Source organism: Hyla sarda, chromosome 2, assembly GCF_029499605.1.
Source record: "Hyla sarda isolate aHylSar1 chromosome 2, aHylSar1.hap1, whole genome shotgun sequence".
Lineage (NCBI taxonomy): Eukaryota > Metazoa > Chordata > Amphibia > Anura > Hylidae > Hyla > Hyla sarda.
In genome coordinates this window covers 155,338,185-155,354,920 of record NC_079190.1, presented here as the reverse complement: position 1 = coordinate 155,354,920, position 16,736 = coordinate 155,338,185, and the positions used below count along the sequence as shown (strand labels likewise).

At 42.2% G+C, this 16,736-nt stretch overlaps 1 protein-coding gene across 1 annotated transcript in view; it reads right to left on the bottom strand.

Moving 5' to 3' along the window:
- GPC6 (glypican 6) overlaps positions 1–16,736 on the bottom strand; it is a 795,255-nt gene that overhangs the window by 87,988 nt on the left and 690,531 nt on the right. Inside the window, exon 6 of the mRNA XM_056555584.1 lies at positions 6,067–6,210. Within this exon, the coding sequence (XP_056411559.1) occupies positions 6,067–6,210 (144 nt within the window). The remainder of the gene's footprint in view (positions 1–6,066; positions 6,211–16,736) is intronic.

The window sequence follows — 16,736 nt, the reverse complement described above, 5'->3', positions numbered from 1 at the left end:
GTGCCAGAAAGTTAAACAGATTTGTAAATTACTTTTATTAAAAAATCTTAATCCCTCCTGTACTTATTAGCTGCTGAATACTACAGTGGAAATTATTTTCCGTTTAAAACACAGAGCTGTCTGCTGACATCATGAGCACAGTCCTCTCTGCTGACATCTCTGTCCATTTTAGGAACTGTCCAGGGTAAAAGGAAATCCCCATAGCAAACATATGCTGTTCTGGACAGTTCATAAAATGGACAGAGATGGCAGCAGAGAGCACTGTGGTAATGATGTCAGCAGAGAGTTCTGTGTTTCAAAAAGAAAAGAATTTCCGCTGTAGTATTCAGCAGCTAATAAGTACAGGAACGATTAAGATTTTTTAATAGAAGTAATTTACAAATCTGTTTAACTTTCTGGCACCAGTTGATTAAAAAAAAAAAGTTTTTCACCGGAGTACCCCTTTAAGTCATCAGGGGAATACAAGTCTAAGAGAACAGCAATGTATGATGGGAACTGTGTTCTGCTACCCACATAGGCTGCTGTTGAAGCCATGTCTATTGTTACTGTGCTGTACAGTAGCACATAGGGAGTAACAGTGTGACAGAAACTGCAATAGGCGACATTTATTATTATCTTTAGACAGATTTTTGCGTCTAGAAAAGGCAGGGATTATTTGCGCCTTCATTTGCGCCTTTTGGTTTACACATTTCTGCTGATTTTGAGTTGCAATCCACTGATTTTGTCAATACACGTGATATGGAAGGATTTTATGAACTGCGCCTTTTTGTGAAAAGGCACAAAAAGGTGCAAAGCCACTGAAAAGTCTCTAAAACTACACTAGCCAAGACTTTTTGGAGTATGGGAAGAGAGAAATTTCAGAAAATGTGACCTGCACCAAATTTATCAAATGCCCTGTGACCATTTAATAAATTTGGTGCTCCTACACATTACCAGCACACAAAAAAAGGCGTAGAAAAATGCTTAATTTACACCTTCAAGATAAATGCCGGCCAATGTGTATTCTGCTGCTCTGTGTAATGTCATCTGGACTATGGAATACCCCTTTAAGCCAATTAATAAATTGTCAAAACTGTGATAAATCCGATGCCTTCCAAGACTGTCTACACTATGTAAATTTTTTGTAACTCTGGGCTAATTTAGGACTTCATGTTGTCAAGAAAAACGCAATTTTCGGCCCAAAAAATGCTGCGGCCAGGTGTTAGCTGTAAATCAATGAGAAATTGCAAAGTTATTTTTTCACTTTGCGTTCTCCAGTTTTTTTTTTATCCTTTTGGCGTTTTTTAAGCTCCTTGGCGGTTGTGCAAAGTCGCAGCATGTTGAGCCTATGGTGTTTTTTTCCCTGAAATCGTGGCGTGTTTCTCCCATAGAAGTCTGCGAGAGTAAAAAATTGCCAAGAAAAACGACATGTGGGTTTTAACTTTGGCGTTTTTGCTGGTGTTTCTATTCTTCTTTGGACTTTAGCGATCCAAAAAAGTGATGGAAGTACCTTTTGAAATAAAAATTCGCAGGGTACCATTAAAAAAATATTAAAAAAGATACAGTAGTGATGAAAAAATTGTATTTAACGAAATTTATCTTTATTATAACGAAGTTTTAATACATTTTTAAACAAGGATCAATTTATGTGTGTGGGCAGGTCACTAAAAATGTAGCCAGCAATAAAAATGTAGTGTGTGTGTGTTTTTCACTTAATTTTTTTTGCATTTTTTAGGTAGTACTACTACTCCCAGCATGGAACACTCTGTTCCATGATGGGAGTAGTAGTACCTGTACTAATTGACAGATCGCCCGTGCCACTTCTGACACCCGTTGCGATCCTCCTGTATAATGTATAGATGCGGCCGGCTGCTCTTCTATGGTCCCCTGCAGTGCCGTATATATACATCTATTCATATTTCCCACAGAGAGCTGTGATTGGCAAGATGGTTCCAGCCAATCACAGCTCTCTGTGGGAAATATGAATAGGTGTATATATACGTCAGTGCAGGGGACCGTAGAAGAGGGGCCGGCCTCATCTATACATTATACAGGAGGATCACAGCGGGTGTTAGGAGTGACACTTGCTGTGATCTGTCTATTAACCCCTTAAGGACCAGGCCATTTTACACCTTAGGACCAGAGCGTTTTTTGCACATCTGACCACTGTCACTTTAAACATTAATAACTCTGGAATGCTTTTAGTTATCATTCTGATTCCGAGATTGTTTTTTCATGACATATTCTACTTTAACATATTGGTAACATTTTGTGGTAACTTGCATCCTTTCTTGGTGAAAAATCCCCAAATTTGATGAAAAAAATGAAAATTTAGCATTTTTCTAACTTTGAAGCTCTCTGCTTGTAAGGAAAATGGATATTCCAAATACATTTTTTTAATTCACATATACAATATGTCTACTTTATGTTTGCATCATAAAATTGATGTGTTTTTACTTTTGGAAGACACCAGGGCTTCAAAGTTCAGCAGCAATTTTCCAATTTTTCACAAAATTTTCAAACTCACTATTTTTCAGGGACCAGTTCAGGTTTGAAGTGGATTTGAAGGGTCTTCATATTAGAAATACCCCGTAAAAGACCCCATTAGAAAAACTGCACCCCTAAAGTATTCAAAATGACATTCAGTCAGCGTTTTAACCCTTTAGGTGTTTCACAGGAATAGCAGCAAAGTGAAGGAGAAAATTCACAAACTTCATTTTTTACACTCGCATGTTCTTGTAGACCCAATTTTTTTTTTTTACAAGGGGTAAAAGGAGAAAATTTATACTTATATTTGTAGCCCAATTTCTCTCGAGTAAGCACATACCTCATATGTCCATATAAAGTGTTCGGCGGGCACAGTAGAGGTCTCAGAAGCGAGGGAGCGAAAAGGGGATTTTGGAGAGTACGTTTTTCTGAAATGGTTTTTGGGGGCCATGTTGCATTTAGGAAGCCCCTATGGTGCCAGAACAGCAAATAAAAAAACACATGCCATACCATTTTGGAAACTAGACCCCTTGAGGAACGTAACAAGGAATAAAGTGAGCCTTAATACCCCACAAATGTGTGTTTCCCCCCAAATTTCACATTTTTGCAAGGGTTAATAGCAGAAAACATCCCCCAAAATTTGTAACCCCATCTCTTCTGAGTATAAAGGTACCCCATAAGTTGACCTGAAGTGCACTACAGGCGAACTACAATGCTCAGAAGAGAAGGAGTCATATTTGGCTTTTTGAGAGCAAATTTTGCTTGGGGGGCATGTCGCATTTAGGAAGCCCCTATGGTGCCAGGACAGCAAAAAAAAAAAAAACACATGGCATACCATTTTGGAAACTAGACCCCTTGAGGAACATAACAAGGAATAAAATGAGCCTTAATACCCCACAAAATTTGCTGCAGCCCAAACTTGAAGCAGGAAACTTACTGTAAACCTGCCTGTGTGAATGTACCCTGTACGTTCACATGGGGGGGGCAAACCTCCAGCGGTTTCAAAACTACAACTCCCAGCATGTACTGACAGACCGTGCATGCTGGGAGTTGTACTTTTGCAACAGCTGGAGACACACTCGTTGGAAAACCTTCAGTTAGGTTCTGTTACCTAACTCAGTATTTTCCAACCAGTCTGCCTTCAGCTGTTGCAAAACTTCAACTCCCAGCCTGTACTGATCGCCGAAGGGCATGCTGTGAGATGTAGTTATGCAATAGCTGGAGGTACGCAACTACAACTCCCAGCATGCCGAGACAGCTGATTGCTGTTTGGAAATGCTGGGATTTGCAGTTTTGCTACATCTGGAGGGCTACAGTTTTAGGAAACACTGCAAAGTGATCTCCAAACTGTGGTCCTCCAGCTGTTGTAAAACTACAATTCCCAGCATGCCCAGACAGCAAACAGTTGTTTGGGCATGCTAGGAGTTGTAGTTTTGCAAGATCTGGAGGGCTACAGTTTAGGGACCACTATATAGTAGTCTCAAACTGTAGCCCTCCAGCTGTTGCAAAACTACATATTCCAGCATGCCCAAACAGCTGTCTGGGCATGCTGGGAGTTGTAGTTTTGCAACATCTGGAGGGCTACAGTTAGAGACCACTGTTTAATGGTCTCAATCTGCAACCTGCAGATGTTGGTAGGCAACTCACCGGCTTCCGTCGGATCCAGCCGCACGTCATCGCCGCCCGCCGATCTCCGTCGCCCGCAGCCTCCGTCGCCCACCCGGATCGGTAAGTGGATCTTCGACGCCGGTCCCCGTCATTTCCCCGTCCTGCCCCGCCTATTGATGGTGGGCAGGACGGGGAAAACGAAAGATAACCCCCCCGCCCCCGATCTGCTATTGGTGGTCGCGTCTAGACCACCAATAGCAGGGATAGGAGGGGTAGCACCCCTGCCACCTCACTCCTATCACTTCAGGGGGATCCTGGGTGTCTTAATCACCCGCGATCCCCCTTACATTCCGGGTCACCGGGTCACTATAGACCCGTAATGACCCGGAATCGCGCAAATCGCAAGTGTGAATTCACTTGCGATTTGCCGCGATCGCCGACATGGGGGAGGGGGGTCTGATGACCCCCCTGGGCATTTGCACGGGATGCCTGCTGAATGATTTCAGCAGGCATCCTGGTCCGATCCCCGCTCGGCCTTAAGACCCAGGGTGTCGGGACGTAACGTTACGTCATGGGTCCTGTAGGGGTTGATGCAGGTACTGCAGCTCCCAGCATGGAGCAGAGTGTGCTCCATATTGGGAGCAGTAGTACCTGCAGTTAAGGACAGATCACAGTGGGTTTCAGTCCTGACATCCGCTGCGATCATCCTTCATCCCTGAGATATGGAGCGGCTTTCTCCTGCACTCACATCTCTGCTCTGTACTCCGGCCATCCACTCACCATTCATATTTCCCGCTGAGAGCGGGGATTTGCTGCCACCATCCAGCCAATCCCCACTCTGGGTGGAAAATATGAATGAGTGATGTGAATTTCTATTCACATCACTGGCCACCCTGGAGTATAGTGCAGAGATGCGAGTGCTGTATGGAGCCACTCCGCATCTCTGCTATATTATGGATGATCGCATCGGGTGTCAGGAGTAACACCCGGGCGATCTGTCTATTAGTAAAGGAACTACTACTCCCATCATGGAACAGTGTGTTCCATGCTGGGAGTAGTAGTACTACCTAAAAAAAAAATGGAAAAAAAAGGTAAAAACACACACACGCTACTTTTTATTATTGTTGGCTACATTTTTAGTGCCCTGCCTGCCTCCTGTTAAAAAACTGATTAAAATTTCGTTATAGAAATACAAATTTCGTGTAATACATTTTTTCCATCACTACTGCATCCTTTTTTTTTTTTTTTTTTTGGTATCCAACAAATTGTGAAAAAATAAATAAATGCCAAAGGGGTCAAAAATGCAATTTCCACTCAAATGCAAAAACACCAGGAAAAACATCAGACGCAAGAAAGTGCACTGTAATTTTTTTCTGGCGTTTTCTTTCATTAAAAAATGCTGGAAATAAAGTGGAAACTTAGCCTAAAAGAAGTAACGAAAAACCCAAGATGACATGCCATTAATTCTCTGTTTAAAACCAGCCTAGATACTTTTTATTGCCCAAAACTAGTGGAACATAATGGACCATGACACTCAAATACTACTTTGTTGTGCATCTAGAGAATTTAAGAATAAATTAAATGTTAGACAGAAGCAAATAGGCTTGTTTTTGTCTACATAAAGCTTTCATTCAGTTAAAGGAGTACTCCGTTACTTTACTTCTTAGCCCCTATCTACAAAAAGGGGTATAAGTGTGCCAACAGTTGGACCCCTTGGGAACTCCTGCACTGCACCATGGCTCCTCTCAAGCATAGAATGGGGGTTGACATGCCCCCTCCCTGGGAGAGCTGCACAGACACAGAGCTCGTGTATATCTGGCACAAGGAGAGCTGGGCACCTCACAGGCGAGGGGGGCCCAGTAGTCAGACCCCTCTCCATCAGACACTTATCCTCTATCCTGTGGCATACAATGAGAGTATTTTTGTACACTCATTTGTATATGACTATAGACTATATATTAATGGGTTAAATATTAAGGGAAATAGACATACCAGTCTGTCCATACTCGTTCCAGCAGCAGTTGTAGGTTTCTCATGTAAACTGTAGGCTTTAAAGTATATGTGACGTCTTCCTGAGAATGATCTCAATGTTCTTGATGAATGAAGGGATTTAGGTTGGCCACATCCAAGAAATACCTGAAGAAATGAAGACAAATGAAATGTAAAAGACTCCCATTACATGACCTTCCTTAACAACCCTTTGATATACATGTAGAAAATAAAGGAAAAAAATGCTGAGCACCTTATTAGGTAGCACACTCAAAAGGAAATGCACATAAACACTGGACTCTGTGAACTGGTGCTCACATGGTGGGGATGTGTTCAATCATAAACACCTTTAAAGTGTTAATGTTATACAAAACAACGACCCGTTGTTAAAGGAGAACTACAGGATTGAAAATGTTATCCCCTATCCTAAGGATAGAGGATAAGTTTCAGATCGTGGGGGGTCTGACCACACGGGCCCCCCATGATCACCAGTACGGGGCCACGGCTCTCTGCATAGAGAGCGCGTGTCGACCACCGCACGAGGCGGCTGCGGCTGACACGCGCCCTCCATTTACTGCTATGGGAGAGCCGAAGCGCTGCCTTCGGCAATTTCCGGCTCTCCCATAGCAGTGTATGGAGGGGGCGTGTCGGCCGCTGCTTCGTGCGGTGGTCAACACGCCCTCTCTAACCAGAGAGCCGGGGCCTCGTACGGGAGATCGCGGGGGCCCCAGCAGTCGGACCCCCCGCGATCTGAAACTTATCCCCTATCCTTAGGATAGGGGATACATTTTTCAATCCCGTAGTTCTCCTTTAAGACATATCAAATGTTGTTGATTGCACCTGGTCTCACTCCTGAGACCCACTGCAATCGGGAGTTATTAGCTGAGGAAACTGGCAGCATTGTGCTCAGCTCCCCAGCTGGCCAAGAAGATGTCATAAAAGTATATGCAGAGAAAAGTACAGATCTCCTGGCCTATCAGGAAGCAAAGGTCAATGCCACCTGCTTCCCTGGCTTATATCACATGATCGCAGCAGGTCTCAGGAGTGAGACTGGGCACGGTTAGCAACTTTTGACATGTCTGATCAACAGGTCAAATAGCCGACAGATCTGAACTTTTCTCTACATAGACTTCTCATAGGAGGATTACGCTGGCTTGTGGGCTCACTGATCCTATGAGCAGGTATTAAAATCATTGCTATGATGAAATTACAGAACCATTTTGTATCTTATCACATTATCTTACATGATACATCACTATATTTTGATCAATTTTTTCAATGTTAGACACTGCAAGAAGCAATATTCAATGGTGCCAGATTTGATCAGGGACTTAGAGGTGCATTTACTAAGGGGTTTAGTCATTTTTTTTCTGACTATTTTTGGCGCTAAATTGTCGCAATTGCGCCTACCCTATTTTTCGTGCAACTTTCTCTAGCAAGAGCTAGAAAGTCACATTTTTTTCCCCGCTTGATTTACGCTAGTTTGCATTTTTGACTTGCAGTGGTCAGGTATTTATTAACTGCGACAGTCGCAGCTGCGCAATAAACAGTCGCAACGGCTGTAAAATTTGACTAAATTTACTCCAGCTCCAACATGGAGCAGGAAAAGCTACTGCTGCCCGGGCTCCAACATACTTTCTTCCCGCTACCCTCAATTCACTACAGGGACACTGCAGTGATTTATATCCCACCCCTCTCACCTGCCAGCGCCACACAACTCCCATCTGTCTGCTAACTGTTGCAAGACTAGGACACGCTGGGAGTTGTAGTCTTGTAGCAGCGGGAGCTGAGCGGCGTGGGCGGGAGACAAGGGGGGGGGATGTATATCAGTGTCCCCATAAGTGAGGATAGTGGGGAGGCCATATGAGGAGCCCGGGAGGCTGCACTGTAATGTCAGCCCGGGCTCCTGCCCTGACAGCCAAAGGCTTTGGCTGTCAGGGCATGCTGGGTGTTGTAGTTTTGCAACAGCTGAGGGCCACAGTTTGCAGGCCACTGGTTTGTGGTCTGTAAACTGTAGTCCTCCAGCTGTTGCAAAACTAAACAGCTGAAGGGGACCGGCGAAGACGTTCACTTATCCTTCCGAGGCTCCAGCGACGATCGCTGACGGAGATCGTCGCGCGGCAGTGTCGTGCAGCGCTGGATCCTACGGAAGCCGGTAAGTTGCGCAAGCTTCCCAACCAGGGTGCCTCCAAATGTTGCAAGACTACAACTCCCAGCATGCCTGGACACCCTTTGGTTGTCCAGGCATCCTGGCAGTTGTAGTTTTGCAACATCTGGAGGCACCCTGGTTGGGAAACACTGGCCTAAAACAGTGTTTCCCAACCAGGGTGCCTCCAGATGTTGCAAGACTACAACTCCCATCATGCCTGGACAGCCTTTGGTTGTCCAGGCATCCTGGGAGTTGTAGTTTTGCAACATCTGGAGGCACCCTGGTTGGGAAACACTGGCTTAAAACAGTGTTTCCCAACCAGGGTGCCTCCAGATGTTGGAAGACTACAACTCCCAGCATGCCTGGACAGCCTTTGGCTGACCAGGCATCTTGGGAGTTGTAGTTTTGCAACATCTGGAGGCACCCTGGTTGGGAAACACTGGCCTAAAACAGGTTTTCCCAACCAGGGTGCCTCCAGATGTTGCAAAACTACAACTCCCAGGTTGGGAAACACTGTGCCCGGCCTCCACCCCACCTTACTGTAAGGGCATGCTGGGAGTTGTAGTCCTGCAGCTGGGGGCAGGGGACAAGCTTGTCACTTGCCCACACATCTCCCGCACCACACAACTACAACTCCCAGCATGTCCTTACTTTAAGGGCATGCTTGCAGTTGTAGTCATGCGGGGCGGGAGATGTGTGAGCAGGTGATAATAAATGTACTAAACCATTTTTTTTTTCCTTCTCATTTCAGATCCGTGTATCCTGTGGACTCCTTCGGATTCGGTGGACTACTTCGATGATCAGCGTTTTTCTTTGTTTGATTTTAATAAAATGGTTAATGAGGGCTTGTGGGGGAGTGTTTTTTGTAATAAAAATTTTTTAAATCCTGCTGTGTTTTTTCCTTACTTTACTGGACAGGCTTAGTAGTGGAAGCTGTCTTAAAAAAAGGGGGGGACCCTATGCGTTTTTTTTTTAAATAAATAATTAAATATATAAAAAAAAAAAAACACATAGGGTCCCCCCTATTTTTATTCTCAGCCAAATACCAACCAAACAGTAACAGCCTGATGTTACCAGGGTTGGCGAGGACCATTGTTACTGGCCCTGCCCAGCCTAAATAACGCCAGCCTGTTACCGCCTAGGCCCAGGAGCACCATTTTTGACGCTCCAGGCCTGTTGGTACCAGCTCTTCCCAGCAACCCTGTGGCGTTGGGTACCGGGGTAATAATTGGGGGTTAGCGCTAGCTGTTTTTGCGGCTAACCCTAAGCCCGGCTTAGTAATGGACTCCGTCTGTAAGACAGCTTCCACTACTAAGCCTGTCCAGTAAAGTAAAAAAAAAAACACAACAGGTTTAAAAAAATATTTATTACAAAAAAACACTCCCCCACAAGCCCTCGTTAACCATTGTATTAACATCAAGCAAAGAAAAACGCTGGTCGTCGAAGTAGTCCACCGAATCCGAAGGAGTCCACAGGATACACGGATCTGTAGAAGAGGTAACAAAAAAAAAAGAGTAAGTACATTTAGGGAGAAAAAACAGTGTTAAAAAAATTTAATAAACACACACACACACACACACACTAAACGCCGTTTACCACTAATATGAGCCATGACTACAATTTAGTTATTGAATTATTTAGATGTGGTGAAAAAGCTAAAAAATTAAAAAAAAACTCAAAAACAAAAGATCCAGAAGGAAACCTAGCAGCCAAACCTATTCAGACAGCAGGAAAAAGAAACATACTATTTTTTCTATTATATGAAGTAAATTTCCCACTTTTGCCTACGTGTGCCAAATTTATTAACGCTGTGCAACAATTTAGTAAATTGCTCGCACATAGTCAAAAATGGAGTAGAAAAAAACAGGGTAAAAACCAGACTACATAGTAAAAGATTAGTAAATGCCCCTCTTAGTTTTCTGCAATTCTTCTACTATATACATATACCGGCCAATGGACCTTGACTCGGTATGGATAGAGAGGCAACAATCTTACAAGTGATAACTCTAAAGGTTAAAAGCACAACAACATCGGGTAAGTGCGTTACATGTATTTTATCTGCTCTTCAGGTATGGGATTCATTAGGGGCATGCACTTCTTTTTCCTTTCTTTTACAGTCTTATCTGCTGACAGCCTATTCCCACTCATGGAGTAACCTAGCATGTGGTGATTGTCTCCTATGTATAATAATTTCATGTGAGTTCTCCTTTCTGTTCTTCTACAGTGTATGACACCAATATTCATCCCTTTAGTACTGTTATGCTGCTTTTTGCACAACCACAGCTAGATTTACTGTCAGTCAGTGGGTGGGGCTCATCCCTGACTTTGGAGCCTTTTGAATTTTGGTTAAGTATTGTGGCTTGGTTTCAATCTGCCATTGCATCAGTCAGTATGGCTCTTTCTCTGTGATTTTTAGTAAATCTTCTGTGATTGCTTTGTAATGTTAGTGTAGGAACATACAAGACAAAGAATACCCTGGGCGGGAATTGCATGTTTATAAATTTTAGCCAAAATATCAACTAATACCTCATATTTATTATATTTGCAGCATGCAGCCAGGTCATATGTTGTTGGGAGAACATTTAGTTTTAGTACATTAGGAGGATTACTTCGAAGATATACGGAAAGTGACCAATAAGTTGTAAGCCGGCATGGTGCAACCTATAAAAGCCTTATCTATGTGGAAGTAAAATACTTGTCACCCAAACCCCTTATGTGTGAAAAGTTGTTTATCAGCGTTTTTCACATTGTATCCTACTGGGAATTATTGACCTTTCCTTATACCCGCTTGCATGGCTCTTTTTCTGTCATTATTATAATTTACAATCTGCAAGCATAACAAAATATGACAGAGTATATAATAATAATAACAGTCATACAAATAACAAACAAAAGCTACCAAAACTGCTGACAACCCCATAAAGACATGTGAGAGGGGTGTAGGGGTTAACTAACCCTTAGGTCTTGGACATTTCCTACCCACTGCAAGTGCCAGAGAGGTGGGGTCTCCTTCTATGGTGCACAGAGCTCCCAGCATTGAGACGTTTCCTTGCTCCTCCTCTTAGCTTTGATTGAAAGCTCTTGTGATCTCCTGGCTGTATGCTAGAGATGTCAATCATACATGAAAGACTGGGTCAGGAAAACTCCATGTTTTAAAGGAGAGCACGTTTGTTTGAGAATTATGGCAGTGGCTAGGGCATAGAACAGCGTTTATCTCGGTCATGCAAGCAGTATGGCCGAGAACTATGGTATCATTTTACTCCCCACTCCCATGTCTTTAGGGGGCTGGCAGCAGTTTTGGTAGCACAGAACTGCTGGAAATTTTCCCTTTTATATGTAGCTGTTCATTCTTTTGTTAGGATGGTATAGTGTGTGGCTGAAGCCATTGCACTGGAACTTTTTTTTTTCAATTCGATGTTCTATTTGAAAACTTTATCTTCACCGTTTAGCAGAATTGATTGTGGCTGTAGTTGGTAATGAGAGGTAATATACGTAATATTTGGAAGCGGTGTGTACCAATTCCAGGTGAGCGAACAGCATACTATTTTGAACGTCCATTTAAAGCGTCCATTTGTTGAATCTTAGATAGAAGGAAAAATAAATTGGTTCTCTAAGACTCCTGTAGAGTGACAATTTAGGAAGGCATAACTGTTACAAATCTGAAGAACAGTCCGAGTCGATTAAGAGTTTAATATTTCCTCGCAAACAGCTGTTGGCATTCTGTAGAATGCCAATAAATAGTATTCCTCTGATCAAATAAAGAACCTAAATTGGAAGGCGAGAAATAACTATTGTTGTAGGGGTTTACTGTCACGTCAAAGACTCTCTCTAAAATAAAGAAAATTGAACACGTGAAAGACCAGAAAACGTAATGATATTTTTCATAAGTGAAAGCAAAACACACTACTTTTAAGGTGAAATATATAAGCCATAGTCTGCTCTCAACCAAGCTGATCAAGCAAGCTCAAGCGTCTCTTTTATTGTTTGAATAATAAAAATGCATACGCTGACGGCTTTCTCAGCTTTTCTCAAAAATACAGATGGGAATTCAATAAATATATGAGACTATAGGTGGTACTATAAATAGTGAAGCTGTATTTCTTCTAAAATTGTAATATATCTAAGACTATTGTTTTTATTATCTCCAAATCCCTAAGGCTGGTAAATTGTCAATTCCATTTAGAAGGTAAATGATTTTCTGCATGTTTCTAAGGGCCATACAGTCACAGGTTGCATTTATTTTATGGAAATTATTCTCATACTTTCACCCCATGAAACACAAACTACTATGTTTTCTTTTTATGTAGCCAACTGCAGAGTATGAATAAGACCAGGTTCATGCGACATTGGTCAGAAAACCTGAGAGCATGCACATTTTTTGGCATGAAAGTCAATCAGATCAGTAAAAAGGTACCGACAGCAGTTGCTTACAAGCAGAATTTCTTTAATTGGGGTGGGGGGTGAAGTATTTTTTTTTAGGTGTTGCAAAAATATTAAAATAAAGCATAGCCCCTCTGTCATTTAAATAAGCTTTTGACATGGTGTCCAGACATTTCTGGATCGAATGGGGAGTCATTCCTAACACCCAATTTGATTGATATTCAGAAGTCTTCGAGGTGTGTGGCAACGCTCTTTCCAGCCGGCTACTCCGTCCAACCTTCTTACTTTATAGACCTATACAGTGAAAGGGTTGGGTTTGAGTGGTAGCTGGGAAGTGTGATGCGTGTTGCCAGGCACCCCAGTAGCTGTAACCTGTGATCGCAGTGGGCCTCAGGAGTGAGATCCAGTGCGATCTTAACTTTTGCCATGTCTGGACAATATGTCACAATTTATTCACATGAGCGTAATCAGTCATGTCTTTTGCAATGTTAACTGAGAAAAAATATAGTCTTCCCTTTTTTCTTCTAGAGAGATCTAAACATTCATTGAGTTTAAAACATATTCTCATACATTTGGATATGTCTATACAGTCCAAAAATGGTATCCAGATGTAAACCTGCCAGATGTATGGAAAATGTTTTGTTCCAGAAGCATACAATCAACTATTATACTGTATGTTTATACTGTAAAACATGGGGTGAATTGCTGCTAAAGTTTTGTTTATATTATTGGAAAGTTTTTGACCCCACCCCCCCCTTAAATTGGAACCCTGGAGAAAAGTTTAAAGTGGAATTCTAATCCCTAAGGACATTTCTGATTTAACCCCTTAAGGACCAAGCCCATTTTCACCTTAAGGACCAGAGCATTTTTTGCACATCTGACCACTGTCACTTTAAGCATTAATAATGCTATTTAAGCAAAATAGTTTTTCGTGACATATTCTACTTTATGTTAGTGGTAAATTTTTGTTGATACTTGCATTATTTCTTGGTGACAAATTCCAAAATTTGATGAAAAAATTGAAAATGTAAAATTTTTTCTAACTTTGAAGCTCTCTGTAAGGAAAATAGACATTCCTAATAAATTATATATTTATTCACATATACAATATGTCTACTTTATGTTGGCATTGTAAAGTAGACATGTTTTTACTTTTGAAAGACATCAGAGGGCTTCAATGTTCAGCAGCAATTTTCAAATTTTTCACAAAATTTTCTAAATCGGGATTTTTCAGGGACCAGTTCAGTTTTGAAGTGGATTTCAAGGGCCTTCATATCAGAAATACCCCACAAATAACCCCATTATAAAAACTGCACCTATCAAAGTATTCAAAATGACATCCAGTAAGTGTGTGGTGTTTCACAGGAATAGCAGCAAAGTGAAGGAGAAAATTCAAAATTTTCATTTTTTACACTCGCATGTTCTTGTAGACCCAGTTTTTGAATTTTTACAAAGGGTAATAGGAGAAAAAGCCCACCAAAATTTGTAACCCAATTTCTCTCGAATAAGGAAATACCTCATATGTGTATGTCAAGTGTTCAGTGGGCATAGTAGAGGGCTCAGAAGGGAAGGAGCGACAATGGGATTTTGGAGAGTGAATTTTGCTGAAATGGTATTTGGGGGGCATGTCGCATTTAGGAAGCCTCTTTGGTTCCATAAAAGCAGAGAAAACCCCCACATGGCATACCATTTTTGAAACTACACACCTCAAGGCACGTAACAAGGGGTCCAGTGAGCCTTAACAACCCACAGGTGTTCGACGACTTTTCGTTAAAGTCGGATGTGTAAATGAAAAAAAAAAACTATTTTCACTAAAGTGCAGATTTTTCCCAAATTTGCCATTTTTACATAGGGTAATGAGAGAAAATGCCCCCCCCAAATTTGTAACCCCATCTCTTCTGAGTATGGAAATACCCCATGTTAAGACAAAATGCTCTGCGGGCAAACTACAATGCTCAAAAGAGAAGGAGTCACATTTGGCTTTTGGAAAGCAAATTTTGCTGAAATGGTTTTTGGGGGGCATGTCGCATTTAGGAAGTCCCTATGGTGCCAGAACAGCAAAACAAAAAGCAAAAAATCCACATGGCATACTATTTTGGAAACTTCACCCCTCAAGGAATGTAACAAGGGGTACAGTGTGCCTTAACAACTCACAGGTGTTTGACGACTTTTTGTAAAAGTTGGATGTGTAAATGAAATAAAAAAACGTTTTTCACTAAAATGCTAGTTTTCCCCAAATTTTACATTTTTACAAGGGGTAATAGAAGAAAATGACCCCCAAAATTTGTAACCCCATTACTTCTGAGTATGTAAATACCCCATGTGTGGACATCAAGTGCTCTGCTGGCGCAATACAATGCACAGAAGAGGAGGAGCGCCATTGAGCTTTTGGAGAGAGAATTTGTTTGGAATGGAAGTCAGGGGCCATGTGCGTTTACAAAGCCCTCCGTGGTGCCAGAACAGTGAACCCCACCACATGTGACCCCATTTTGGAAACTACACCCCTCACAGAATTTAATAAGGGGTGCAGTGAGTATTTACACCCACTGGCATTTGACAGATCTTTGGAACTGTGGACTGTGTAAATGAATAGCAAATTACATTTTTCTTTTTTACGGACCACTGTTCCAAAAATTTGTCAGACACCTGTGGGGCGTAAATGCTCACTGTACCCCTTATTACACTACATGAGGGGTGTAGTTTCCAAAATGGGGTCACATGTGGGTGGGGTCCATTGTTCTGGCACTATGGGGGCGTTGTAAACACACGTGGCCTTCAATTCCGGACAAATCTTCTCTACAAAAGCCCAATGGCACTCCTTTTCTTCTGAGCATTGTAGTTCGCTCGCAGAGCACTTTACATCCACATATGGGGTATTTTGTTCCTCTGAAGAAAAGGGGTTACACATTTTGGGGGCTTTTTTCATATTTTCCCTTGTGAAAATGAAAAATGTATGGTAGGCTCAATATACCCCTTGTTACATTCCATGAGGGGTGTAATTTCCAAAATGGGGTCACATGTGGGTATTTATTTTTTGCATTTATGTCAGAACTGCTGTAAAATCAGCAACCCCTGTGCAAATCACCAATTTAGGCCTCAAATGTACATAGTGCGCTCTCACTCCGGAGCCTTGTTGTGTGTTCGAAGAGAATTTTATGCCAACATATGGGGTATTTCCGTATTCAGGAGAAATTGCGTTAGAAATTTTTACTGCTTGTGAAAATAAAAAGTATGGGGCAACACCAGCATGTTAGTGTAAAATGTTTTATTTTTTTACACTAACAGGCTGGTGTAGCCCCAACTTTTCCTTTTTATAGAGGGTAAAAGGAGAAAATGACCCCCCCAAACTTGTAGTGCAATGTCTCCCGGAAATACTCCATATGTGGCCCTAAACTGTTTCCCTGAAATATGGCAGGGTTCCGAAGTGAGAGAGTGCCATGCGCATTTGAGGACTAAATTAAGGATTGCATAGGTGTGAACATGGGGGTATTTTATGCCAGTGATTCCCAAACAGGGTGCCTCCAGCTGTTGCTGTCAGTGGCTGTCCGGAAATGCTGGGAGTTGTTGTTTTGCTACAGCTGGAGGCTCAGTTTTGGAAACACTGCCATACGATACGTTTTTCATTTTTATTAGGGGGTCAGTGTAAGGGGTGTATATGTAGTGTTTTACCCTTAATTTTGTGTTTGTATAGTGTAGTGTTTTTAGGGTACATTCACATGGGTGGGGGGTTACGATGAGTTTCCCGCTAGGAGTTTGCGCTGCGGCAAAAAATTTGATGAATCTCAAACTTGAAGCAGGAAAGTCACTGTAAACCTGCACGTGAGAATGTACCCTGTACATTCATATGGGGGGGGGGGGGGCAAACCTCCAACTGTTTCAAAACTACAACTCCCAGCATGTACTGACAGGCTGTGCATGCTGGGAGTTGTACTTTTGCAACAGCTGGAGGCACACTGGTTGGAAAACCTTCAGTTAGGTTCTGTTACTCCTTATTGCCTCCAGCTGTTGCAAAACCAGTGTGCCTCCAGCTGATGCAAAACTACAACTCCCAGCATGTACTGATCGCCAAAGGGCATGCTGGGAGATGTAGTTAGGCAACAGCTGGAGGTACGCAACTACAACTCCCAGCATGCCGAGACAGCTG